Below are 25,625 nucleotides of genomic sequence, written 5' to 3' on the forward strand. Positions count from 1 at the left end.
CTTTGACAACATTGCATTCCTCGTGTGTGCTCACTCTTCCCCGACACACTTGGCTGCTTCACTAACCTGGACACTCACGTCAAACAAGATGTGACCCTCTACAGCCCATCTCCACTCCCCTAGATCTCCGGCCAGGAAGCACTGTGCACTAGATCAGATCAGATCTGAACAAGCGCGTGCCTTACGGATGCTGCAGCTCCTCTCCGAGCCAGTAGAGGGAGCCCTCTCCTCATCAAACACCACGGTGTCTGCAGCGGTTGGCCCTGACTGCCTCATTCCTCATGCTGTTGAACCATATTCAACAGTGGTTCATTATAGGTTAGTTCAGGCCAAGATGCAGGTTCAGAAAGGACCTTGGTTACCTTTAAGAAACCATTTAGTTTAACCAATGTTCACTACTCATGAATCGTAGATAATAAGAATATAGAGTAGATTGCAGGGGGGGGTCTATGTTGCTTGAGTACAGTGAAGGTTAGATGTGAAGGTTAGCTCCAACCGTATCTTATGTTATCAGGCCGACACAATAGCAGTTGCTATAGTGCCGTAAAGGACACGGCTCCTATGGGGTTGCCATGGTAACATGAGCGGAGGCAAGCGTGGATGGAGGGCTGAGGGGTTTGTCTCGTCACCGCACAGCTACTGTAGTCTACCCTGCTTAATGAGGACTTGAGTCTGCCTCACTTCTCTGGTGCATCACTGACCTTTTATCTCTCTGTCTCTCTCTCTGTCTCTCTCTGTCTCTTCCTCTCTGTCTCTCTCTGTCTCTCTGTCTCTCTCTCCCTCTCTCTCTCTCCCTCTCTCTCTATCCCTCTCTCTCTCTGTCTCTCCCTCTCTGTGTCTCCCTCTCTGTGTCTCCCTCTCTGTCTGTACCTCTCTGTCCCTCCCTCTCTGTCTCTCCCTCTCTCTCTCCCTCTCTCTCTCCCTCTGTCTCTCCCTCTCTGTCTCTCTCTCTCCGTCTCTGTCTCTCTTTGTGTTTCACCCCCTGCCAGATGGATCAGGTGTCCGATGATGAGCTGGACCATGGGGCGGAAGAGGACAGCGATAAGGAGGACCAGGATCTGGACAAGATGTTCGGGGCCTGGCTGGGGGAGCTGGACAAACTCACACAGGTGAGGAGGAGGGGGAGGGGGTGGAGATGGGTGGTGGGGTTGTAGGGGAAGGCAACCATAACCCAAGCGGCCTTACGCCCCGGCATCCCAGCAACCCTCCCGACCCACGGTGCTCACCGTGGGCGGTGACCTAGCGCAGCGCTGACCGGTTTGGTTCCTGGGTTCCAGAGCCTGGACGATGGGCGTCCCCAGAAGGCCGTGCAGAAGGCCCCACTCAGGCAAGAGACCAACATGGCCAACTTCTCCTACCGCTTCTCCATGTACAACATCAACGGTGAGTCCTCACCTCCACGCGCCCGCCTACAGGGGCCCCACAGTTCGAGGCGTGTGTCTGTCTAGCGGGATTCAAACCCCCCAGGATGTGTGTCTCTCTTCCTCCCTCCCCTGCAGAGGCTCTGAACCAGGGCGACGCCGTGGATCTGGATGCTCTGATGGCCGACCTGTGCACCATAGAGCAGGAGCTCAGCACCGTGGGCAAGCCCAGCGCCTCCCGCCAGCCCAAGGGTCACCAGAGGGGTCCGGCGGGGCGCGGCGGGAGCGCCAAGCAGGCCGGGGGCGGGGGGGGAGGGAGCAGCGGGGGCAGCTCCAGCAGCAGCACGCGGGCGTCGCCCGCCAACACGGTGCGCGGCGCCGGCGCCGGGGGCCGCCCCCCGGCCTCCAACTTCTCCCTGGACGACATCACCGCCCAGCTGGAGAAGGCCTCGCTCAGCATGGACGAGGCGGCCCGCCAGACCTCGTCCCCTTCCTCCTCCTCCTCCTCCTCCTCCTCGTCGTCCTACTCGTCCGCCACGCTGCGCCGGCCGTCGTCCGTGGCGTCGGGCGGGCAGCACAGGCGGGCGGGCTCGGTGGGCGCCGTCAGCGAGCACGAGGTGGCGTCATCGCGCTCCAGCGTCACCTCCGCCTCGGCGTCCAGCATGGACTCGCTGGACATCGACAAGGTGCTGCGGGGGGGCGGGGCCGAGCAGGACGCCGCCCACACCGCTCAGGGACAAACCAGCACAGAGGTACGACACAGGCAGACACAGACACACGCACACACAGACAGGCACACACACAGACAGGCACACATTCTCGGATCTCTCTTCTGGAGATTTCTCAGTCCAGCTGTTGTCAATCTGTGAGTCACTCTGGCGTTCAATAGGGGTGAATCGGTGTGTGAGCGAGAGGGAATGCGTGCGAGTGTGTGGGCGAACAGCATGTGTGTATTGCCGCATGGGAAAGTAACACTGCACGGTGTTTGGATCGCAAACTGCATGTCACAAATCCCTGTAACCCACAATATAAGACACATATCCACCATGCACAAGGTCATGAATGACTCTGCGTGCCTCAGATGTGGGACACCAGCTGCAGTCTAACGGCAAGTAAGTCTCTCCTCTTTCCCCTCGGTAGACTTTTCATGAAGTCTACTTTGCTCAAGCAAAGGGTAGGGGTCCATTTAAAAGAGGGACCTATTGAAGTCCAAATACGAACGAGTGTGTGGGAAAGAGAGGGAGGGAGAAGAGACGACCCCCCACACACACTTCACTAAGATGCACCTCTCCTGTTCCTCCTGCATGTGTTGATGTTGTGTGTCTGTGTTTGCATCCTCTGTGGCCCCTCGCACCACCACTTCCCTGTTTCCCAGCATGACTCACTTCCACGGGCCAGTGGTAAGGCTGCCAGGCGGCAGCCAGACTTTACCTCATTGGAGGCTGAAGTGGACCTGGGAACTGTAAGTGTGTGTGTGTGTTCTGTGTGTGTGTGTGTGTGTCTGTGTGCACGTGCATGCCGCTGAGTGTGTGAGACAAAATGTGTCTGGGTGTGTGTACGAGAGACCTAGATAGTGAATAGGTAGCTTTTTGACACATTTACAACACTTTACAGGTAAGACATTCGGTCACTTATCTCAAATCTAGCCGTACACCTGGTAATCATTCCTCCTTCACCCACAGCTAATGACCCGATCAATGCTCCAGCCTCTCGCTTCCACACTTTGCAAACGGATCGACAGCCTCTTTCATTGAAGCCCACTGAGAATCATTGCACTGACTGTTTGTCTTCTTCTCCTTCTCCGCACCAAGCACTCCTATCTGGACAGGGAAACGTCCCTGATTCTGAAAAGCATTGCGGGAAAACCCTCTCACCTGCTGACCAAGGTGACGCCTCGTTCGCTTGCTCTGCTTCCGAGCGCCAGTTTGGCTCATTTCGTAAAGCTCCTCTCTCTCTCTCTCCCCCCCCCCCCCCCTCTTCCCAGCCACCTGCACGCTGTCCTAACCCCACGCTGTACTACACTGGCTTGATTGTTCACCTTCCCACTTTCATCTCTCTCTCTCTTTCTCTCTCCTCTCTCTCTCTCTATTTTGCACGCTTTCTCTCTATGTCTCTCTACCCCTTCTCTCTCGCTCCATGTTGGTCTTTCACTTGCATGCGACCCCCTGTTCTCTCTTGCTTGTTATCGATTCCCCCTTCCCCTCAGCTCCTTGGGGTGTGTGAGGTCAGCCGGAGGTGACGTCCTGCTCTGTGTCTGCAGTGCTGTTCCACAGCACGCAGGGTTCGAAGCCGTGTTGACACCCCATACGCACAGGCTCTGTTCACAGCCCTTCCACACCCCGGGGAATGACTGCCATGCGGTCAACACCTGCTGGGGTCTCGCGAGAAACAGCAAACTGTCGTGTGGTTTTTCTATGCGAGACGCTCGTACTTGAGCCTAATTAGGGCCCTGAGGTTTTTCTTGACTGTGTCCTGATTGGTGTCTTTGGGTCACATGGTGAGGAGACCCCTCAGGCCCTGTTGGCTAGGTATCGGTCTCCAGGTAGGTTGTGTTCGAAGACCAACAGGAGCCTAGTCATGTTGGACCAAGGGAAATCTCCCGAAGGGGAAAACAAGTTATTGGGATTACGAGGGAATCGAGCCAAATAATCTGATGTTGTTAATCCGAAAAATGCCTGGTCAGCAAAACCCAATCCTCTTTAGCATAGGACCACGAGCAGATCTCCCCCTCTCTGCGCCCTCTCTTATCACTGTAGCTCCATCTCTCTCTCTTTCTGCCCCTGCCCCCCTCCCATATGGCTAATCCCTCTCTCCTGTTTCTCTCTCCCTCCCCCAGAAGTGTTGATCTTCTTATCATCTTCCACATTCCCCAAGCCCCCTCCCTCCCTAGCCCATCTTTAACACGTTAACAGGGAACAGTAAAGAACTTGGCTCAGGTGGTGTAGATCTGCAGAGAGTGTGTGTGTGTGTCAGATGTTGGCTGCGTTGGAAAGCTGGCTGCTTTGGTGCTCTCTGGTGATTTATCGCTCCGTCGGAGCACAGCTCTCAGCCATATGAAGCCTTCCTGACTGTTTCAGTTAATGGCTCTTAAGATGTAAGCACTCAATAGTTCTTATTGCCTCTTACTTGATTGTCCCATGGGACGTCAATGCAGATGGTAAGGATCATAATACACAATTAGCTCCCCCCCCACCCCCCCCAAAATAAAACTAAACAAATCTTGAGAGCTGCTTTTCATTTTATGCGGCAAGCCAGAATGATCATGCTTGGGAATGTAATTATACCGGCCTTCTCCAGGGAAACTTCTCCTCCATCGCTGCTCATTGTAATATGGGTGCCAGCAGCAAAGGATTCTGGGTAGCGAGCACAGCTGTCTGTCTGGCAGAGGGTTCCGGAACGTCGGCACACAATCCTGCTGCCCTGGAACGGCGTGGCCAGGGCCTCGGGCACTGGGATTTATATTTGTTTACTGTGTACATTTTTTTTCTCCCAAAAAGAACCCTTGATCCATTGTAGCTCGGGGTTGTTCGTTTCTGTGCTCTGCTTTTTAAGCCTGCTCTCTGTTAGTGTATTCATACGCCATCCAAATGGGTAGGAGGGGGGTGGAGGAAGCCCTGTGGGGAATTGAGCTGTGGAGGAGTTTGTGTGTCAGGGTAGCACTTCTGTAAAGAGAGAGAGAGAAGCTCGACACTACTCCCACATTCTCTCTGGTGCTCCGGAGTCAGAGTTGAAGGCCGAATTACAGAGGGATGGGGGGTTGGTGAGAAGAGAGAGGGAGAGAGATAGACAGACAGAGAGAGAAAGACTGACAGACAGAGACGGAGAGAGAGACGGAGAGAGAGACGGAGAGAGAGACGGAGAGAGAGACGGAGAGAGAGTGGGGGGGGGGGGACTTCAAAGCGAGAGGGAGCCCAGGCGTTTTATAGGCACGTCAGAAAAAGCTTGTTTAAATTCACTCGCCGTAGATAGGGGTGAAAAGGAAAATGCCTGTGTCTGAGCAGGAGTGTGCTGTCTGCAGACTGGAGGGGGAGCCGGGAGGCTGTCGCCGTCTCTCCAGAGCACACAGACTAAACCAGCAGTGGGACTGGCATTGACATCACATCGGAACCCTCCGAAAACCTACTGACCCCTCACGCTCATGCACGGTGCATACAAGCACTCGCCACAGACACACACTCATGAGACTAAAAGCCTGTCTCTATGTTGGCTCAACACTGATTTTATTATTGCATTGCTCCACGGCTGGAGAGCCAGCCATGCGGAAAGGTAGACTGGGTCAAGGGGGGGGGGGGGGGGCGGGTAGGGCTTGATAAGAGGCTTTGACCCTAATACCTCTACCCCCTCCCACTCAGCCCCCTCCCTGCCCTCACCCTCTTCCTCATCTCCTTGAAACGCTGCCAACCTCTCCCCTTCTACCCCAAAAAAACAATTTTTGGTCACGCTTCACTCCTCTGATTGGATGAAGTGGGAGAGGGTCACACAAATCAGGGGGGGCCCACTTGGTTTGGTGCGAGGGAAGAGGGAACGCTTGGTGGTAGGGCGAGGGGACAGAGGGCTCTCTCTCTGTCACCAGCCGGGTTCTCCTGTGTGTGTGTGGAAGGGGGGAGATTATGCTCCGCAATTGGGCACGCTCCCAGACCTCTGCAGCTGTTAGACAGAGAGAGACAGAGAGAGACAGAGAGAGACAGAGAGAGACAGAGAGAGACAGAGGGAGACAGACGGAGACAGACGGAGACAGAGGGAGACAGACAGAGACAGACAGAGACTGAGGGAGACATAGGGAGACAGAGAGAGACAGAGAGAGAGAGACAGACGGAGACAGAGGGAGACAGAGGGAGACAGAGGGAGACAGAGGGAGACAGAGAGAGACAGAGAGAGACAGAGAGAGACAGAGAGAGACAGAGAGAGACAGAGAGAGACAGAGAGAGACAGAGAGAGACAGAGAGAGAAAAGAAGTGGGGTACAGTGAAAGAGCGAGGCAGGAGAAAGAGAGGGAGAGAATAGTGGGAGTGGAAGGGGGGAGGGGCTTTTCCCCTCGCATCACAGTTAGGGGAGCACTGCTGTCTTTGAGTCTGTGTGACCGTGTGTGCGTCGAGGATCTCAAGCGCTCACACGCTCCTCAGTGCTCCCACTGGGGATCTCGATCTTCCACGGGTGCCTCGGGTCAAAGGAGACGTGAACGTCAGGGTGCTCGCCTCGCCCTCGGAGAATTTGGAGAACCCTCCTACACTGCCGTCTTGGCGATCTCCATTCTTGTGAGTTCATTGTCTCCCAAGGCGAGCTTTGGAGGAGATTGTTAAGGATTGGCGTGGAAAGGCTACGTTGGTAAACGTCGCTGAGGTAGGAGCTGGTGGAGATCCTTTGTGTTTGGCAGGAGGAGGCAGGAGAGGCAGTAGAGGCTGGGAGAGCAGATCTACTGCTCATCTGCAGTCTCTCTCTCTCTCTGTGAGGATCCTCTGACTGTTTCCCATCCGCCGTGTAGGAAGATCAAAGGAACCCCGTACCTCTGGCGATCCGTGTTGGCACGGCAGAGCGAGACCGAAGGATGAATGAACTGCCGCCATCTTGGGCCGAGCGTTTTTTGTAGGGATCTCAAAGGAGTTGGGTTGATCTAGGCGATTTTCGCGTGACTTGGTTTTCAAGGACTAGTTTTTGTGTGCGAGGGGAAACGCACAAGTTCACTCTCCCCCTCCGTCGCTCCCGCTGGGCGCTGGGATGGAGATGATGGCGTCTTGTTGGAGGGGCCAGGTAAGCGCCTTCAGAATCACGGCAGAGGGTTGATCTGGGAAGCTGACTCGCTGTCACAGCTGAGGGGTTATTGGCATTCCGATGGAGCTCCGGAAAACTGAGGAGGGGGATCGAACATTGAAAGCTCCTGTTGGTTTTTGACGTGCGTGCTGTCTTGGATAGTGTGTGTGTGTGTGTGCACGTTGTCTTGAACTGTGTGTGTGTGTGTGTGTTCTGGACCTGGGTGGGTGTGTTAACCTGGGTTCTCTGGTACCACAGGAGGAGCAGGCTGCCAAGCAGAAGGCAGAGAAGATCCGTGTGGCCCTGGAGAAGATCAAGGAGGCGCAGGTCAAAAAGGTGGGCAGACTTTTGTGTCTCGTACCCCCACACACACACACACACAGACACAGTTGTTCACTTTGGCTCCGGGGTTTTCAATTGAGAAGAATGTCATATGTTCAGGAGAGCCCCCCTGTATGCATGCGATCATATCATAGTCACAGCACGGTGCATCTCTTTGTGAACTTCTCTGAGCGACGCAGCGAAGCGCAGCAAAAATAGGTCATTGCAGCGTTTGTGTGTGTGTGTCTGAGAGGAAGGGAGCAGGGCGGAAGGGAGGCAGAGTCTCAGCAGCACAAGACAATCAGACATCTTTCAGGGCCACCACTAAGACGGCTTATTCCTTTTTTTCGATCCAAACAAGTCGTTGTTTTTCATCAACAACGGGAGGGGGGGGGGGGGGGGGTCGCTTCTGCCTCCCTCTCCTAAAACCGTGCAGTGTTTTACTGTTCTATTGGTCACACTGGGCACCAGTATACCAGTACAACTTTTTGGACCATTGAGAGAGGCATGAATGAACTGTTCTGAGCTGAAGGAACAACGCTATTTTACAGAATGGGCTTCTTTAATTCTTTCTTCACTGAGGGTCGACAAGACCCATAGTGTTTGTTCAGGGATAGACAGCCAGATACAGAAAGACAAGGGAAACCAGAATAGTCTAGAGTCCTCATTGATAAGACTTCCATTCAGTGGAGTTGATTTTGTTTTGTGCTTAAATTGGAACTGGTTGTATTTGATCATGATCTTTTATTTGTGTTCTACATCCCTTCACTCCAATAAATGATGGATATGAGTCTGCTTCAGCCAAAGGCTGAAATGTCTGCATTTGTTTTTAGGAAGGCTAATGTTTTGGGAGGGTGGTCTTTACTACAACAGGGATGTAGGTCAGACTCCATGAGGCTCCGCTTCTTTCTGGCATCTGATTGGCTTAGGGTTCGACTTAAACACGATTATTGACATGCTGATTGGATGTACTGATCCCTGTGGGAGGGGATTACAGTGGTGGTTGTATTTTGACTCAGTCATCCAGGGTATTCAACCCAAGCCTTGCTGTTCAGATGGAACAGATTTTTACAGTTTATGTATCTAGTAAATATCTAAAAGACTCAAACTTCCTCCTCTTCCACCTCGTCTTCCTCATCCTCTTCCCTCTTCCTCATCCCTTATCCTCCTCCTTCATCCTCTTACTCCTCCCTCATCCCTCATCCTCCTCCTCCCTCATCCCTCATCCTCCTCCTCCCTCATCCTCTTACTCCTCCCTCATCCTCCTCCTTCATCCTCTTCCTCATCCCTTATCCTCCTTCTTCATCCTCTTACTCCTCCCTCATCCCTCATCCTCCTCCTCCCTCCTCCCTCCTCCTCCTGTCCCTCCAGCTGGTGATCCGGGTGCACATGTCGGACGAGAGCTCCAAGACCATGATGGTGGACGAGAGGCAGACGGTCAGGCAGGTGCTGGACAGCCTGCTGGACAAGTCTCACTGTGGCTACAGCCCCGACTGGTCCCTGGTGGAGACCATCAACGAGCTGAAGATGGGTGAGGCCAGCGGGGGGGACAGAAGGGAGGAGCTGAGCGGATGTCTCCGTTAACTTGAAGCTCACTGGTGAACTTGGAGAAGTTCGGTTTTTCATCTAGGGGGAGGCTGGTTGAGAAACAAATTGTGGAGGGACTGCTCTTCCACCCAAGCCCAGTTGAGAATGAGGTGGCCGCCCGACGAGGTTTTAACCCCGAGCTCTCTTGTCTCATTTAAGAGCGCATCTTTGAAGACCACGAGAACTTGGTGGAGAACTTGCTGAACTGGACCAGGGACAGCCACAACAAGCTGATGTTCATCGAGCGCATTGAGAAGTACGCGCTCTTCAAGAACCCCCAGGTGAGGTGCTCTCCGCCCGTGTGGGTGAAATAAGGATGCTCTCTCTCTCCTCTCTTTCGCCACACTCACAGTACGATGTGTGTGAACTGACTGTGAGTGTTGTGAACACACATTGTTTATGCATGCTAAGTGCCCTGTATGTGTGTGTGTGTGTCTTAGTCTTAGAGCTGTATGACCTACTTTATACGGGTGAATAATTCATTTGACATGAGATGGTTAGGTGAGCCGACCTGTGTGTGTGTGTGTGTAAGCGGGCAGCATTTGACATTCCTGACCATGTGTTCTCACCTGTCTCTCTGCTATGTCCTATGTGATCAGAACTACTTGTTGGGGCGGAAGGAGACCACAGAAATGGCTGACAGGAACAAAGAGGCTCTGCTTGAGGTGATAAAAGCCTTCACACAAACATATTCATACAGTCTTCAAGTCATCATCACTGACATTATTGTCTCCACACCAACAGACCTTCAGTGGCGGTTATTCAGATGGTGACGGTGTTTCTGGTGTTTTCCACAGGAGTGTTTCTGTGGCAGCTCGGTGTCTGTACCAGAGATAGAGGGAGTGCTCTGGCTGAAGGAGGACGGGAAAAAGTCCTGGAAAAAACGCTACTTCCTGCTCCGCGCGTCAGGAATCTACTATGTACCCAAAGGCAAAGCCAAGGTCAGTTGTGTGTGTGTGCGTTTCGAGTGTGTGTGTGCGTTTGGGTGTATCTGCGTGTTTTTGTGGCTCTGTCATACCGTCTTTGATTGAAGGGTGAGGTTATGAGAAACAGATCCACACAATCAGCATGATCAGCTGTCTGGTATTTCCTGTTTGGGGACGTGATGACACTGTAGTCAGTACATCAGTGAGCCATGCTTTCCTTCTCTCTTTGGGGGCATTAGGGGTCAAATAGGGACCTATTAAACACCCCCCATTGGGACTGTTAGGGATCTACATTGTAGTTTTCTTTATAAAAGCCCTATAGGAATATATAGACGTTGCTAGGCCTTTGACTACATTTCCCATCATGTATAATCAACCCTTTCCCTCTCTTCTGTCCTGTAGGCTTCAAGGGACCTGGTGTGCTTCCTCCAACTGGACCACGTCAATGTCTATTACGGCCAAGACTACCGGAGCAAATACAAGGCCCCCACAGACTACTGCTTGGCTCTCAAGGTAAACACTGCTGGGCGCCCCCCCCGGTAGTCTTTTTCGGTCAAACTTCTCTCCAAAACTGTGCAATAAAGTACGGAAACCAGTGGCACATCTTTTCCCTGAGGGAAAATAGCTCCTAATCTTCCTCGTGTCCAGTTCGCCCACGTGTCTTTTCCTTGGTAAACCCGTCCGAACGTGTTCTGTGAGAACGAATGTGTTCCCATGGGACCCATTAACAGCATCCTGTGAGGCCTGAACACTGAAGGCCTGTCCACTTTAGGCCATTACAACTTCCATTAGAACCTCCATTAGAACCTCCATTAGAACACCCTGGAATGATCGTATGTCTGCTGCCAGCTCCTCTGTCCTGCTTTGTCATGCTGCCTCAGAAGCAGCCAGCTAAAAAAAACAAATACAATTCCATAAAATAGACAGTGCAGTGCATTTGATTAGATTAGCCACAAGGTGCCCTTGTTGTTAAATGGATAAAATACCAAAGCAGGTATCGGTGTCTTTTATGGGACCCTTACACGTCATTTGGAATATGGTTACTGCAGTCTAGGGATGCCTGGACACTGAAGGAGGTTTGTGTACTGCCGCCTAGTGGCAGACATTAGTGGTGCACCCTTCAAGATGCTGAGAGCGAATAATAGTCACGTATGATGGCACTTTCAGTGTTTGGCCAAAGGCAGTATTGACTTAAAAGCCTGTTATCAACTTGTCTGTTTCTGGAGAAGGCCTGCCCATGCTAGCGACACTCTGAACTGATAATACCTACTAATTCACTTCCTGGACCCACTTGGTGTTTTGCGTCTCAGAGAAGTGCAGGCGTGTTATTTCCCGTCTTTGTTGACAGTCAGCGGTCTATTTCAGCCTCTCCTCCTGACGCATGGAGAGCTATCTTTATCCCTCATGAGACGCGCCTCGGGGTTCGGTAGGGGAACAAACGAGGATCTTTGGACACGGTGGAACGTGGCGTCGCCATGGTAACTTACCCCTCATCTCTCTCGCTCTCGCTGTGTGTTTCAGCATCCACAGATCCAGAAGAAGTCGCAGTACATCAAGTACCTGTGCTGCGATGACGTCAGAACCCTCCACCAATGGGTTAACGGGATCCGCATCGCCAAGGTAACTCCTGGAGAACCTCATATCCGATATATAACCAGAATGCCCCCCCCCCCCCCCACACACACACACACACACACACACACACACAACAACAGGCAGACCAGAACGCCCCCCCTGCCCTCCTCAAGCCAGAGCTGCCTTCATGTTGTGGTCGTGTGCCTGCGCAGTACGGGAAGCAGCTGTACGGGAACTACCAGGAGGCCATGAAGCGCACAGAGGCAGCCTACGACTGGTCCTCCCTCTCCACCTCCAGCATCCGCTCTGGCTCCAGCTCGGCCAGCATCCCCGGTGAGACCACCACGCCACACACACACACACATACACACACGCAGCACCCCTCATGGCTCTCACGTCACGGTCTCTGTGTGGCTCTGTGTGTCGGTCAGAGTCCCAGTCCAACCACTCGGGCCAGTCGGACAGCGGGGTGGACACGGGCTCCTCCTCGCACGGCCGCTCCCAGAGCGTGGTGAGCTCCATCTTCTCCGAGGCCTGGAAGAGAGGCACCCAGATGGAGGAGAACACTCGGGTGAGACCTCTCCGCCGTCTCTCTCTCTCTCTCTCTCTCTGTGTATCTCGCTCTACCATCTCTCTCTGTGTATCTCGCTCTACCATCTCTCTCTCTCTGTGTATCTCTCTCTACCATCTCTCTCTCTACCATCTCTCTCTCTCTCTGTATCTCTCTCTACCCTCTCTCTCTCTACCATCTCTCTCTCTGTGTATCTCTCTCTACCATCTCTCTCTCTACCATCTCTCTCTGTGTGTATCTCTCTCTGATCTCTCTCTCTACCATCGCTCTATCATCTCTCTCTCTCTTTCTCTCTGTATCTCTCTCTACCATCTCTCTCTCTACCATCTCTCTTTCTGTATCTCTCTCTACCATTTCTCTCTATCATCTCTCTCTCTCTCTACCATCTCTCTCTCTCTGTGTATCTCTCTCTCTGTGTATCTCTCTCTACCATCTCTCTCCCATCTCTCTCTCTCTCTCTGTGTATCTTTCTCTCCCATCTCTCTCTCTCTCTCTGTGTCTGCTCTCCTGCCTCCCCTGTGGTTGGACTGGGTGTCTGAGTGGCTCTTGCTTGGTCTTGTTGTTCCAGATGAGGATGGAGTCTCACAGAGGAGCCACCCTGCCCCACCCCTCCCACAGTCACAGACCAGCCCAGCACACGGAGACCCCCGGGCCACCACCACCACCAGCCCAGCCTCAACCACAAGTCCAGCTCCAGCCCCAAGTCCAGCCTCAACCCCAGCCCCAAGTCCAGCCTCAGCCCCATCCTCAAGTCCAGCCTCAGCCCCATCCTCAAGTCCAGCCTCAACCCCAGCCCCAAGTCCAGCCTCAGCCCCAGCCACAAGTTCAGCCTCAGCCCCAGCCCCAGCCACAAGTTCAGCCTCAGCCCCAGCCACAAGTTCAGCCTCTGCCCCAGCCACAAGTTCAGCCTCAGCCCCAGCCACAAGTTCAGCCTCAAACCCAGCTCCAGCCCCAATCCCCTCAGAAGTACCAACAGGAACCCCTCCAACACTTTCCTCCACCACCACCCCAACAGTACCAGGCCCCTCCCCCCCAACAGTACCAGGCCCCTCCCTCCCAACAGTACCAGCCCCCTCCCCCCCAACAGTACCAGGCCCCGCCCCCACAGCAACACCACCAGACCCACAGCAGCCACACCCACATGCCCCCGCAGCCCTCCCCGCCGCCCCCCCCACCGCCTCCTCCCCCTCCTCCTCCTCCCAGCGTTCCCCATCACTCCACCCCCACCATGTTCGCCAAGTACAGCACCATCACACGCCTGCAGAACGCCTCCCAGGCTGCCAATCACCAAAGGCTCCACCCATTTGCCCATCGGCCGGCCCCGCCTCCAGCCCCAGCCCCTCCCCCCCAGGCTCCGGTCAAGCTGCACGTCAACAGCATGGTCAATGTTCCGCCCCCGCCCCCTCCTCCCCCCCCTCCCTCCATGCCTGCTCCGGGTTCGGCCATGGCCGTTCTCAAGCTGGGGCCCCCCAGCCCGGCGACCCTGCCCCCTCAGTTCATTCCCCCTCCGCCCCCGCCCCCGCCGCCTCCCCAGAGCAACGGGGTGTCCTACCCTCCCCCCCCTCCTCCCCCCCCACCCGCCTCCATGCCAGGCTTCTGTCTGACCGGCGGCTCCAACAGCCTCCAGCAGGCCCTGACCGAGAGGTTCCCCAGCCCCCCCCAGGACCTGTCCCCCCCGGCTAGCATGGTGGAGTCTCCCCCGCCGCCCCCCCCCCCAACCTCCTCCGCCGTTGCCCCCGCCCCCGCCGCCCCCTCCGCCTCCCCAGCACTTCTCGGTGCCCGCCCCCCCCTCCTCTCCCGCACCAGCAGTTCCCCCCCGCGCCCCCCCCTGCCCCGCCCAAGACCTTCTCCCCGGGCTTTCTCCCCCAGGCTGCCCTCAAGCCCACGTCACCAGTCTGTCCCTTCGTACCCACTCCGCCTCCAGCGTCTCAGAACCCGCCCCCTCCACCGCCCCCTCCACCTCCGGTGTCCATGAAAAAGCAGCACAGCCTCCAGATCGGCCACAGCCCCAACCAGCCCCCACCTACCCTGCCCAAACAGCACAGCCTTTCCAAGCCATCGCCCATGTCCTCCCAGGCCGCCTCCACCACATCACTGGTCAAGCAGTTGGCGAGCCAGTTCCCTGGGTTCCAGGCCAATCACGTGGACAGCCCCAAGGCTCCCCTGTCCCCCCCCGCTGTAAAGGCCAAACCAAAATGGCAGCCGGGAGGGGGTCAGGGCCAGCAGCAGTCCCCAGAGTTTCCCCCTCCTCCTCCAGAGAGCGGCTTGGTTTTTCCTGCCCCTCCCCCCCCTCCGCCAGCCCCGATCACGGGCCCCACCCCTCCACCTCCCCCTCTTCCCCCAGGGAACCTGGGCTCACCTGTGAGGAGGTCCACCTCCGCGTGCGCCCCCTCCCCCCCCAGCTGGGGTGGCAAGAAGCCCCCTCCCACACCTCAGAGGAACTCCAGCATCAAGGAGGACTCCTCAGCGTCCTACCAAGAGTCCAGGAGGAACCTGCTGAGCAAGTTTGCTCCCCACTCCTCCACCGCCTCGCCTCCTCCCCCCACCAATGCCTCCTGCTCCCCCTCCAAGGACTCCTTCTCCGCAGGCCCCTCCGCTCCTCCCAAACCGGGCAAGCTGAACCTGGCCAACCTGCCCCTGGCCCTGCAGGCCAAAGTGGGCCAAGCGAAGCAGCCTAGTGCCGACTTTCCATCCCCTCCCCCCGAGTGCGCCTTCTTCCCCCCTCCTCCTCCGGCCTCCGACCTCTTACCCCCTCCCCCCCTCCCCGGGGAGGGCCACAACGGTATTCCCAAGGTTGCGGTTGTCAACCCCCAGCCCCAGACCACCCCCACCCCCCCAGCGACCAACAACTCCTGGGGGAAAGGCTCCCTGAAGAAGACGGCCCCGCCCACGCTGCTGCGACGCAACAACGCCACCTCGGAGCCCCCGCCCCTGTCCCCCCCCCCCCCTGCAGGGCTCTCCCTTCCCCCCGCCCACCTCTCCCAAGGGCAGCTCGTCGGGCCAGCCCAACTTCCTGGATGACCTGAGCAGGACTCTGAAGAGGAAGTCGGTAGGGCGGCAGGGTTCCCTCACTTCCTCCCGCCTGACAGGCAAGATGGAGCCCGTGGGGACCATGGACGACATGGCCCTGCTGCCCCCCCCGCCCCCGGAGCTGCTGCTCGACCAGCAGGGTCAGGGGGGAGGGGGCTACATGTCGGGGAACATCTCAGGCTATGCAACGCTGCGGCGTGGACCCCCGCCCGCGCCGCCCAAACGCGGGGACACCACCAAACTGACTTGAGACCCGCTGAAGGAATGCTGGGGATATTTAGCGGAGCTATGCTTCCTCTGGAGATTGTACCAGAAGGTACAGTCAGCCGAAACGGAACTCTTTTTGCGCCTCGGTGAAGAGGGTCCCGGTGAATACTTTGCCGTGTAAATACTGAACTGAAACGCCAAAACACGTATCAGCTTCGCCATATGTTTGTGCCACGTATTGAGAAAACCATCTTAACTTCAGGATTTATTTGCATTGGTACTGCATGGACCTCCTGTTTGGATAAAGCTGTAAAACATGAAGCTCTTGTTTGTTGTGTGTGTGTGTGTGTGTGTGTGTGTGTGTGTGTGTGTGTGTGTGTGTGTGTGTGTGTGTGTGCGCGCGTGTGCGCGTGCATGCGAGCGTGTGCGTGGGTGTATGAAGTAGTAACCATTAGGAAGGCCTTTCTGGAACAGGGATTGTTTTTGTTTTTATATGAAATTATTTAATAATACATGAAAGGATTTTTTTATTTTATAGGAACGTTTTTAATAGCTGGGTAGCGAAAGGCAAAATCGATAAGTTTTGACACCATGAACAGGGAATGTGACAGAATGTGTACAGACAGACAGAGGTTTGGAGAAATTGCGGAATACTTGATTAGAAATGATGGATCTTGAGTCAGATATTGGAGGGTTCCCAGTGTGTTTTTGATGTCTCAAGTATTACTAGAATGTTGTAGAAGTGTCTCATATTTCTCTGCTTCAATTTAGCAAAACCAATTCAGAAGGAAGCCTTATTTCACAGAAGATTGCACAGACTTTATGGATCTCAAATGGCAAAAGGAGATGCTGTCCATCGACTGTGTGTCCAGAAACAATGAGTGACGTGATTTTGAAGAATTCTGTTTGTATTATTGTCTTATTTTGTTTATTTAATGCATAGACAAACATGGCTTAAGCGAAGATGTTAAGAAATGGCACGAGGTGTGTTGTGTCTCTGTGGGCTTTGTGAGTCTGTGGAGTGTGTTGTGTTGGCTCCATCTCAGACCTGATCTTCTTCTCTTCATATCTGTACAGTTCTGGCTGCTGCTTCCCCCAACCTCTCTCTCATCCATCCTCCCTCTGGTCCCCCACCCTCCCTCTCATCCACCCTCCCTCTGGTCCCCCACCCTCCTTCTCATCCATCCTCCCTCTGGTCCCCCACCCTCCCTCTCATTCACCCTCCCTCTGGTCCCCCACCCTCCCTCTCATTCACCCTCCCTCTGGTCCCCCACCCTCCCTCTCATCCACCCTCCCTCTCATCCACTCTCCCTCTCATTCACCCTCCCTCTGGTCCCCCTCCCTCTCGTTCCCCACCCTCCCTCTGGTCCCCCTGGCCTCTGCCTTCTGACTGTCGTCTGGCCTAAACCCTAGAAATAGAATGTACTGGTAGGATGGATCGGATTTGATCCGTCCAGGACCAGACGGCTTCTTCGGTTATGGCCAGAACTGTCTAGCAAAATCCCCCTCTCTGAGGAACTCATATAGCTGGCATGAGACTGAATGTTGCTTTTAATTCCCCTACATATCCTGGTCCATAACCTAACTTGGTGGGGTGGCCAATCTCTGCCTCTGCCCAGCCCATCTATAGCAATCCATTTAGAATGAGTCATTAACACACCAGTCAGTTATATGTGGTACATACATAGGTTTTACACAAGCTGGGATTGTCCTAGATTGATTTGATTTCCTTGCAGCAATGCCTTCTTTTCCAGGGTGCTAGTGTTGTCTCTGCCAACCACAGGGTTCAACGTGCCGAACATGGCCTCACCGTTGGCATGGTTAACCACAACCACCATGGACCATTATCAGAGGTTGTAGAATGCTCATGTTATCTTGCTTATCCACTGTGCTTCTTGCCTTTGAGAAACTGTATGTTTTCATATCACCAAATATCATTATCCTGGTTGTAACCCTGTCTGACTAAAATAGGCATTAAGTTATTAAAGTGTTTAATCTGATTCCGGGGCCAATTAAAATGAAGAAAATGGGGGGAGATGCAGAATTATTGTTCCTCTGACTTGCATATAAACCGAAGATCACAGTATAAATGTTCAAAGCATACCTCACCTGGTCTCACTGTCTATTTGTTCATCATACTTAGACGGTCTAGTCCTGCATCATATAGGGGTGGGAATCTTTTGTTACCTCGAGATTCGATAAAAAAATTGTGAATCAATTTTTTATTCAATTTCGATTCAACATGTGCTACAAAAAATTTGGGGGGGGAGAATCGCTAGAAGACTGAATCGCAAGTCATGTGAAATGATTTTTTCCCCCACCCCTATATAGGAATGTACAATAACACTCAGCCATGATGATATTTCACGTTCACATTTATTAATCTAATGGTAATCGAATGTCTGAACCCTTTGTGACACCTTCTTGGGACAATAGCTGGTTTAAGACCATGCAGAACATTTATCAAGGGAATAATGTTTTATGAACGTATATTTATTATATTCTATATAAAAATACAATATATTACATTAAATACTTACATTATGATAGAGGATTATCTGACATTCTAATCAATTCATCAAAGAATGGCATAATTTCCAGTGTACAGAACATCAAGGAAAATAACAACAGGTATTCATTTTATAACATGGGATGGGTCACAGCTAGGGTGATCACCCGTCCCGCTTTGCGTTGTATCGCACAGCATTTTCAATATGCAACGTGCGGGACAAGGGGTGAAAATGCTGTGCGACAACGCAAAGCAGGACGGGTGGTCAGCCTAGTCACAGCATGAAGCCCATCCAATTTGGACAGGACATACACACACATAAAACAAGCAGTCAGTTTTGAGGACTTGGTTCCCCATAGACTCAATGTTAGAGCTAGATATGCTAACTGTTTCTAGCCTGGGGATTGTTGCATTTAATCAAAATGATCTGGACAGGTGTATGGGTCATGTGATCTGTCTCCTGGGGTCCTGGTAGCTTTCTGGATAAGTGCATGTACCATGTAAGCTGAGGTGTTATTCAGAGGGCTTGGGTTTGAATCCCATGTCTGGCTTCACAGATCTGCTCTGCAGAAACTATCTATGTATTTTGAAACAGCAAACCTTCAAGACCTTCTCATGTCCACAAATGTTTGTGTCTTGATGGAGCCATGGTAGCTCAGTGGTTAAGTGCATGGACCATGTAAACTGAAATCTTATCGAAGGAATGATGGGTTCAATCCCCACTCACAGGTGACTTCCATGTCCTGGGAACTTTCAGCTGATGTCATATTTACTTGATGGCCACTCCCAAAAGACATTGTTGTGACGTAGAACAAGGAGTGAGGCATGCACCAGATACCAAAGGTTATTCATCTTGAATGACGAGTTTCAAATCAATATGCTCGTTTCCATTCCAGTGAAGTACCCAAGATTGGCCTTTTGATTTTTAAATCGAGCACAGATTCGCAGGCACTTGAGAAACGCCCGGAGAAACATTCTTCAGCGAAGGGCTCCTGTGGTGTGGTGGGTTAACAGTCGCAAATGATGATGGTTAATTGGTGACTTGGAGTTGCGACATTGCTGGTACGATCCCCGCCCGCAGTTGTCTGGAGTGTCCTGGTGGAAACTGGGTAGAATGGGGGCAATTTCTCTGCCCTGACAATTTTGAATATCTACAGCAGGGGTAAAGGGGTGGCTTTCTGGAAAGATCTCCAGTGCGGTGTGCCGAGGCTGGACAGCAGGCGTGCAACTTCTCTGTCTCCAAAAATGTATTGAAACAACAGGTTTGGACAAGCACACTTCACCATTTGGCCAGAAATTAGTCTCTCTAGTTCTACATTGATAGTTCATATTTATTTGGGCAGTTCCATCAACATAAATGGTCCCTACAGGAGATCCAATAAATTAAGGGTCAAATTGCTTTCATCCATTATCGTGCCAGATGTAGGCCCATTAGAGGTTCCATGGCGGCCAGGAAGCAGGCCTCAAACTCCTGGTCGGAGAAGCGAGCCGCAGACTGGCGGGCGTTGCGGCGGATCTCCAGGCGAGCCGAGGGGGCCATTCCCAGGATCGTCGCCATGGCGTCCGCGTAGCTGTCCTCATCGTCGGCCAGGAAGCCTGTCGGTCCGCCTTCGTGGGGCACCACAATGTCCAGCTTGGGGCCTCCGGACTTGTGCGCTAGGATGACTGTGCCTGCTGCCATACACTCCACAACACCTAGGGAGAAAGGAGAGGATACAGGCTAAGCAAGTGAAGATCAAGCAATATATGAATATGTAAGTGTCTGTGGCACTGTATCTGATCAATTTAAAGTTTGTTTTGTATTAATCATTCATAAATGGCATTTGTATTATTTGTCATAAAAGTCATGTCTCTGCTTCTTCACCTATGCCAAAATGTTCGTTCCACATGGTGTGCAGACCAATGGTGGCCTCCCCCAACTCTCTCTTCAGCTCCTGAAAGGAAATGTTCAGTTTGAACTCCACCTTGTCTGCGATGCCCAACTCCTGGCACAGCCCCCTCAGCATCAGCACCCTATCCTCATCCTCCTCGTTCCGACAGCCACCAATCAGAACCAGCCTCAGCGCCTCCTGCCCCCCAGGCCCCGCCCTCCTTTTCTCCAATAGTTTCCTATAGGCCCGGATCTGCAACTTATGGTCCTTCTCCGGCCGGAACTGTCCAATAGAAACAATGGAGTGGGACTTCCTGTCTCCTTCCTCCTCCAGTGGGACATTGAAAAAGGCTTGGACGTCGCAGGGGGGGTAAACCACGCTGGTGCGGTTGGGGGCGCGCCATAGTGCCAGGATATGGTCCAAGGTCCAGGTGGAGTTGACCATGACCACGTCACTGCAGGAGCCAGCCATCCCATAGAGAAGGGCAAACAGGCAGTAGTAGACCACCTTGACTGCACTCAGGAACAGGTTGTTAGAGATGAAGTCTGCATTGTTGAACCTGAAGGAGGAATTGAGGAAGAGTTACGGAACAGTCACAATCAACAGAGAGAAAGAGTTCTAATCATGTCAGTGGACTCAATCAATTAAGATAGTTATAAGGTCATAAAATAAAATCCTGGTCAGTTCCATTGACCAGGTTGGAAAATTCAATTATAACCAATCATTACCAGTAATAAAAATTATATTCCCGCTAGTTTACGGTTCTCAAATGTGGAGAGCATGCTCATGTTTACCTGGGGTTCCTCTCCTGCACCACAGACAGCATGTCTGTGCTGATAGTGGGATAGTGCACATAGCTGGCCACTCTGCAACCTCCAAGGTAGCGGAACAGGGGCAAGGTGAAGGCATAGCCCATGGAGTCTATGTAGAGGTCAGGGACAAACTCTGTGAGGGCCTCCCAGCCCAGGAAGATGGAGCCCACGCTCTGTCCAAGCAGGGTGAAGTGGGGGAAAAGGCCGGGCTCCACTAGCAGACGGTGCCTCAGGAAAACAAACTGGACCGGTCGTGGAAGCTGGATGTTGAAGCGTCGACGAGCTCCGTCCAGAATCTGATGGCCGGTCACGCCCTGGTCGCCCGTGTATACCACGAACGACAGGTCTGGATACCTAGGGAGGAAAGGCATGATCATAGAATATATTTGATCATCCATTTTATAGCATGCATTTCCCTATGTCTATTCCAAATGGGACCTGAACACAAGAGTAGCCTTGCAACATTTCCGGTTCCAAGCCTTGAGACTGCAAGGACTTTAACCTCTACTATTGGATGTTTTAGTTCTGTAGCAACATACTTTACCTATTCTGCAGCGCTCTTAAGGAGCACCAGAGAACTCTCTCGCCGCCGCCACCAGCATTGCAGTATGGGTGGAAGAAGGCCACTGTAGGACGTCCATCGCGTGCTATCCTTGCGTTCCTGTTGGCCTGCAGCCAGAAGCGCACACCAACGACGAGTAGAACCAGTGCAGCCGTCAAAAGTACGCACAGAAACAATAGCGGAAGCAGCAATGACCACAATAACCTGGGGCAATAAAAAGAAACGTGACATATTACACAGTGTATTAAGCTGTTGACAAACAAGCTTTGTCTTGCTTGATATCTTACATTTAGCCAAATAAGCGCCTAAACCATAGACTGGCCTAAACAGTTAGCTCGCTACGTTAGCTACTTGTAGGATAGAGTAGACAAGCAGTGGTAGGGAACAGGAGCAACAAGAAGACCGTTTATATCATGCGATGTTCATACGAACATTGACACTGCAATGCTCATATCATAACTGGTCTGCTAGTTTACCTTGTTATTTCACATAAGCAGAAAGCCAGATGGTCATGGCCAGACATTTTGACAGCCCTAACAACCAAACATAACCTGTGAACTATTCTTCTTCTGCGTCTTATCTGTTTTGTTGCTCTGCAGCGCCACCCTGTGTAAAAATGGTAAAGCGAAAAACAATATGTTTTTAAACTGTGCCTGTCTTCCCCAACTGTCTCTTGACTGCTAATCCCTAAATGTATATCATTTTTGTCCTCTTTTGAAATTACGTATATGACATCAAAGACGTTCTATCGCTTCTCCTAAAAAAATTAACATTTAACTTTAAGTAAACAAGTCTACCTAAGTCAACACAACTATGTCCCTCCCCCAGATTTCCAACCCCTTGCACAAGTCTTAAACAACCTAATCATGAGGGTTCTTCTGATGGTGGTTGTTTTTATGAACTTTGGCATATTCTTTAGGACAGGAAACTGCTCATCTACACAGTAAGTAACAACAGCAAGTGTCTCTATAACAACTATTGAACCAAGGAAGAGAAAATGCTAAAAAAATATATAATGACGTACAATAGGGAAGACCCATTATTTCAGTACAAATGTAGGCCTGTCAAGTTGCCTGAACATTGTACACAATGGTAGCTGAAAGCATTGAGTTATAGCCTATTGATGTGTTCTAGGTGATCCGTTTTTTTTTTTTTCACAGTGACCAGGTTCTCTCAATAACAGTCTCAACGCAAGAGCAAGCAGATGTTGTAAAGAATATATCCAGCCGATATGAGGTATATGTATATATACCAATAAAGTTATAGCCCCTTTATTAACATCTGCTTACCTTTTCTGTAATTTAACCCATTTGCTTGAGGCCCGTTCATTGTTGGAATTTGGAGTTGTCCTAGTGGAATCATTGATATATATTTGTTTATACTTTATTTTGTGTGAAACTCTAGACAGTGTTGTGGCAACCTGCTTCACTTCTGTACATCAAAGCAGACAGCGAGGTCCACCTGTTTGTTCCAGCAAATTCCTCCGGGATTGTACAAGACCTTCTCCAAAGACACCATGTAACACATATGTATGTGGATGTACACAGTGATGTTGCATCATCTTGAATGACAAATTATTTGCAGTCATTGTCATGATTTTAAATGCACACTCACTTGTATGGTAGCTCAGGTTTTTCTTTGTTTTTTTTAGAGTGTTACTGACCAACACAGAGGAACTGATAGAGATGCAAACCAGGAACTCAACAGACCCTCGTAGCAACTGGTCATATTATGAGAAATATCATACTTTGGAAGATGTATGGTTCTAAACACAGTTTTAGTACACAGTCTCAGATTAAGATGAATTATTTGGGTAACCAAGGTTTGTGTGAAGTGGACATGCTTTATCCTGTTTAGATCTATCACTGGATAAACAAGACCACCCAGGAACACCCAAACATGGTCAAAGCCATACTAATTGGTTCATCATATGAGAAAAGACCACTCTATGTCCTCAAGGTGCACTGCACATGTTTGCTGCTCATTTCTGTATATGTTGGACTGCACATAATAACATCATTATCATCATCTAGTTTCATTGTTGATTGTTTTCTGTCCAGTTGTCAGGAGAGGAGAAAGCTGACAAGAAAGCAATGTGGATCGACTGTGGCATTCACGCTAGAGAGTGGATTTCCCCTGCTTTCTGCCTGTGGTTTGTGCAGCATGTCAGTACACCATGCCCCTCTTACACCACCATATTTGACAAAGAAATCATGGAATATTGCGATCATATACAACACTACAGTCTCCAGTAATCCAGCACGCTTTCTTAATGATTCCCTTTCAACAGTGTTTAGATCATTACAAGCAGAATCAAGACATAACCCAAATGTTAAACACACTGGACATCTATATCCTCCCGGTGATGAATCCTGATGGATACAAATACACATGGACCACGGTAGGTAACGCAGGAAGAGTGTAGGTGTGTGTGTTGTAGTGGTAGGAACTTCAAAGCACATCATCCTATGAATACTGTACATGATGTTCATGTTAGTGTTGCCAGAGATATTCGTCAAGATATTGGACTGCTAAGGGATGATGTGCTTCTCACTCTTGTCAAGATGTTCTCTTTTATCCAACCAGAACCGAATGTGGAGGAAGAATCGTTCCTCGAGGAAGGACATTTATTGCATTGGAACTGACCTCAATCGGAACTTTGATGCCAACTGGTGCAGTGAGTCGACATTTTAGCAGGGCTGAAGGAAGCTGATTCAAACCATATCCACCCAGGCCTCTTTGAACCTATTCACCATTTATAATTATTCATATCAAGTGGTTAGACAGTCTTTTCACCTTTCTCCCCTGCAGCTGAAGGTGCCTCTAACCAACCTTGTGATGAGACCTACTGCGGACAGTTTCCTGAGTCGGAACCGGAGACACAGGCTGTGGCCAACTTCCTGCGAAGCCACAAGGAGTCTGTGAAGCTCTACTTCAGTATCCACTCCTACTCTCAGATGTTGCTCTTCCCATATTCCTGCTCTCACGACGAGGCTCAAAACCATGACGAGCTGGTGAGTTTCTGAGGGGACATGCATGGACTGCAAGGATTTAGTTTGATTGGCAGGATCCTAATCAGGATCAACCCATTGCTGCATTATTTCTTAACAGCTTGAGCTAACCAGGGAGGCTGCTATGAAAATCAAAAGGTATTACAGGAACAACTACAGATATGGTGCAGGAGCAAAAACCATATGTGAGTTTTCCTCTGGAGACAAGAATACACCACACACACCACTCTAGATATAAACTACATAACAAGCCACAGCCACTGACACGCGTTTTGTTCCAGACCTGGCCCCTGGTGGCTCTGACGACTGGGCTTACAAGCTGGGTATCAGCTATGCTTTCACCTTTGAGCTCCAGGACACAGGGCGTTATGGATTCCTCCTACCACCATCACTTATCTCTAGGGCCTGCAACGAAGCCCTTGTTGCAATGAAGAGTATCACTAACGGTGTCATGAAGAAGATACAATGAAGTCAATCAATGTCTTTATGAGTCTCAGAAAGTCAATTGGGTGTTTTGCTTGAGCAAATCACACTTCTTGTATGGATTGCCACCATTTAGCCACTAGGTATGAGTATCATGGCTGAGTGGATACATCTTTAATGTAAGCAAAGCTGAATAAAGACAACTTTTCAACTGGATTGAGCAGGCTACATCTACATGCACATTAAGATGCCATAATTCAGAGTGAGAAATATTTTAAGATAGACCTGCATGAAAACACTTGATAAGTATATACATATACATATATACATAATTTATATATATATTATAAAACAAGAGCTTGGTTTGTTTCCCAGGCGACGTACTGATCAGAATCGTCATAGAAACATAGAAGGCTGGGATGTCATGAAGCTCTAAACTTTTTGAACATTGGTGCCAACACTGCATTCTACTGTTATTTCGACCAGAATCAAGTGCATACAGTTTAGGCATCTTGAGAAAATGGATCTTGTTAAAATTGTGATAATTACCGAGAAAATATGAAAATATTGAGGTAAGGATAAGACTAAGTTGCCTAGTACAAGAGGGATGGTTTCTGAATGTTGGTTCCGTTATTTGTTATGATAAGAATCTGACTTCCATGTATTTGCTACCGACAGAAAACACTTTACCACGTGAAGAAATCTTTTAATATAGACCTGCGTGAAAACTATCCAACATATTGCACAATTGATTACCAATGGCGTAATATTTACAACGTGATTTGAGGTGTCAAACGGCAGAACCATAAACCAATGTATTTGGGGATTTTTAATGGAAGTGTCGACCAAACTAAATGGATTAGCCAAATGGAAATAATCTACGTTCTACCGTTTCTAACCAATGGCAACGCATTGTAAAAGTCCACATTCTGTAATGATTATACGGCTAATTCAGACCAGAAAGTAAATAATAGGTTTACAGATTGGTTTGATTCCCAGGCGGACGTACTGATCAGTTTTTACAGTCCATGATCAGAATCGTCATAGAAGGCTGATGTCATAAACGTTAAAACTTTTGGAACATTAAATCATGCAAACAAACTGCATTCTA

The 25,625-nt window shown here is 50.9% G+C and overlaps 3 protein-coding genes across 4 annotated transcripts in view; 2 read left to right on the forward strand and 1 right to left on the reverse strand.

Annotated features, from left to right (window-relative positions):
* raph1b (Ras association (RalGDS/AF-6) and pleckstrin homology domains 1b) overlaps nt 1-16,493 on the forward strand; it is a 34,479-nt gene extending 17,986 nt beyond the window's left edge. The window contains 17 exon segments of the mRNA XM_047031385.1: nt 990-1,109; nt 1,278-1,383; nt 1,500-2,113; nt 3,173-3,247; nt 7,368-7,445; nt 8,802-8,961; nt 9,177-9,298; nt 9,617-9,682; nt 9,815-9,958; nt 10,346-10,456; nt 11,465-11,563; nt 11,731-11,851; nt 11,950-12,089; nt 12,658-12,813; nt 12,970-13,793; nt 13,856-15,035; nt 15,037-16,493. Of these exon segments, the coding sequence (XP_046887341.1) occupies nt 990-1,109; nt 1,278-1,383; nt 1,500-2,113; nt 3,173-3,247; nt 7,368-7,445; nt 8,802-8,961; nt 9,177-9,298; nt 9,617-9,682; nt 9,815-9,958; nt 10,346-10,456; nt 11,465-11,563; nt 11,731-11,851; nt 11,950-12,089; nt 12,658-12,813; nt 12,970-13,793; nt 13,856-15,035; nt 15,037-15,369 (4,449 nt within the window). The 3' untranslated portion in view covers nt 15,370-16,493.
* Nucleotides 16,494-17,963: 1,470 nt separating this feature from the next.
* Nucleotides 17,964-21,641, reverse strand: alg11 (ALG11 alpha-1,2-mannosyltransferase). Its single transcript, XM_047030895.1, has 5 exons — nt 21,557-21,641; nt 21,063-21,284; nt 20,501-20,872; nt 19,700-20,265; nt 17,964-19,530 (listed from the first exon to the last, which is right to left on the reverse strand). Exons 1-5 carry the CDS (start codon nt 21,601-21,603, stop codon nt 19,244-19,246), a joined length of 1,494 nt encoding a protein of 497 aa, XP_046886851.1. The 5' UTR covers nt 21,604-21,641; the 3' UTR covers nt 17,964-19,243.
* Nucleotides 21,642-21,923: 282 nt separating this feature from the next.
* On the forward strand, nt 21,924-24,730 carry cpb2 (carboxypeptidase B2 (plasma)). Of its 2 annotated transcripts, none has more exons than XM_047031586.1 (11): nt 21,924-22,023; nt 22,241-22,316; nt 22,485-22,609; nt 22,732-22,837; nt 22,938-23,039; nt 23,141-23,245; nt 23,371-23,481; nt 23,667-23,757; nt 23,892-24,094; nt 24,192-24,276; nt 24,373-24,730. In XM_047031586.1, exons 1-11 carry the CDS (start codon nt 21,947-21,949, stop codon nt 24,558-24,560), a joined length of 1,269 nt encoding a protein of 422 aa, XP_046887542.1. In that variant the 5' UTR covers nt 21,924-21,946; the 3' UTR covers nt 24,561-24,730. The 2 variants fall into 2 exon arrangements, with proteins under 2 accessions (XP_046887542.1, XP_046887543.1); XM_047031587.1 differs by having other exon boundaries at nt 22,001-22,023; nt 22,215-22,316.
* The last annotated feature ends 895 nt before the right edge of the window (nt 24,731-25,625 follow it).

Source organism: Hypomesus transpacificus, chromosome 12, assembly GCF_021917145.1.
Source record: "Hypomesus transpacificus isolate Combined female chromosome 12, fHypTra1, whole genome shotgun sequence".
Taxonomy (NCBI): Eukaryota; Metazoa; Chordata; class Actinopteri; order Osmeriformes; family Osmeridae; genus Hypomesus; species Hypomesus transpacificus.

What these genes read in the sequence shown, in the direction of transcription:
- alg11 (XM_047030895.1), bottom strand. Translation starts at nt 21,603, where the DNA reads ATGTCTGGCCATGACCATCTGGCTTTCTGCTTATGTGAAATAACAAG. An exon ending in TTAAGAGCGCTGCAGAATAG is followed by an intron (nt 20,873 to 21,062) that starts GTAAAGTATGTT and finishes TTTCCTCCCTAG; the next exon opens with GTATCCAGACCTGTCGTTCG. An exon ending in GTGCAGGAGAGGAACCCCAG is followed by an intron (nt 20,266 to 20,500) that starts GTAAACATGAGC and finishes TTCCTCCTTCAG; the next exon opens with GTTCAACAATGCAGACTTCA.
- cpb2 (XM_047031586.1), top strand. Translation starts at nt 21,947, where the DNA reads ATGAGGGTTCTTCTGATGGTGGTTGTTTTTATGAACTTTGGCATATTC. An exon ending in AGACACCATGTAACACATAT is followed by an intron (nt 22,610 to 22,731) that starts GTATGTGGATGT and finishes TGTTTTTTTTAG; the next exon opens with AGTGTTACTGACCAACACAG. An exon ending in CTTTGATGCCAACTGGTGCA is followed by an intron (nt 23,758 to 23,891) that starts GTGAGTCGACAT and finishes TCTCCCCTGCAG; the next exon opens with CTGAAGGTGCCTCTAACCAA.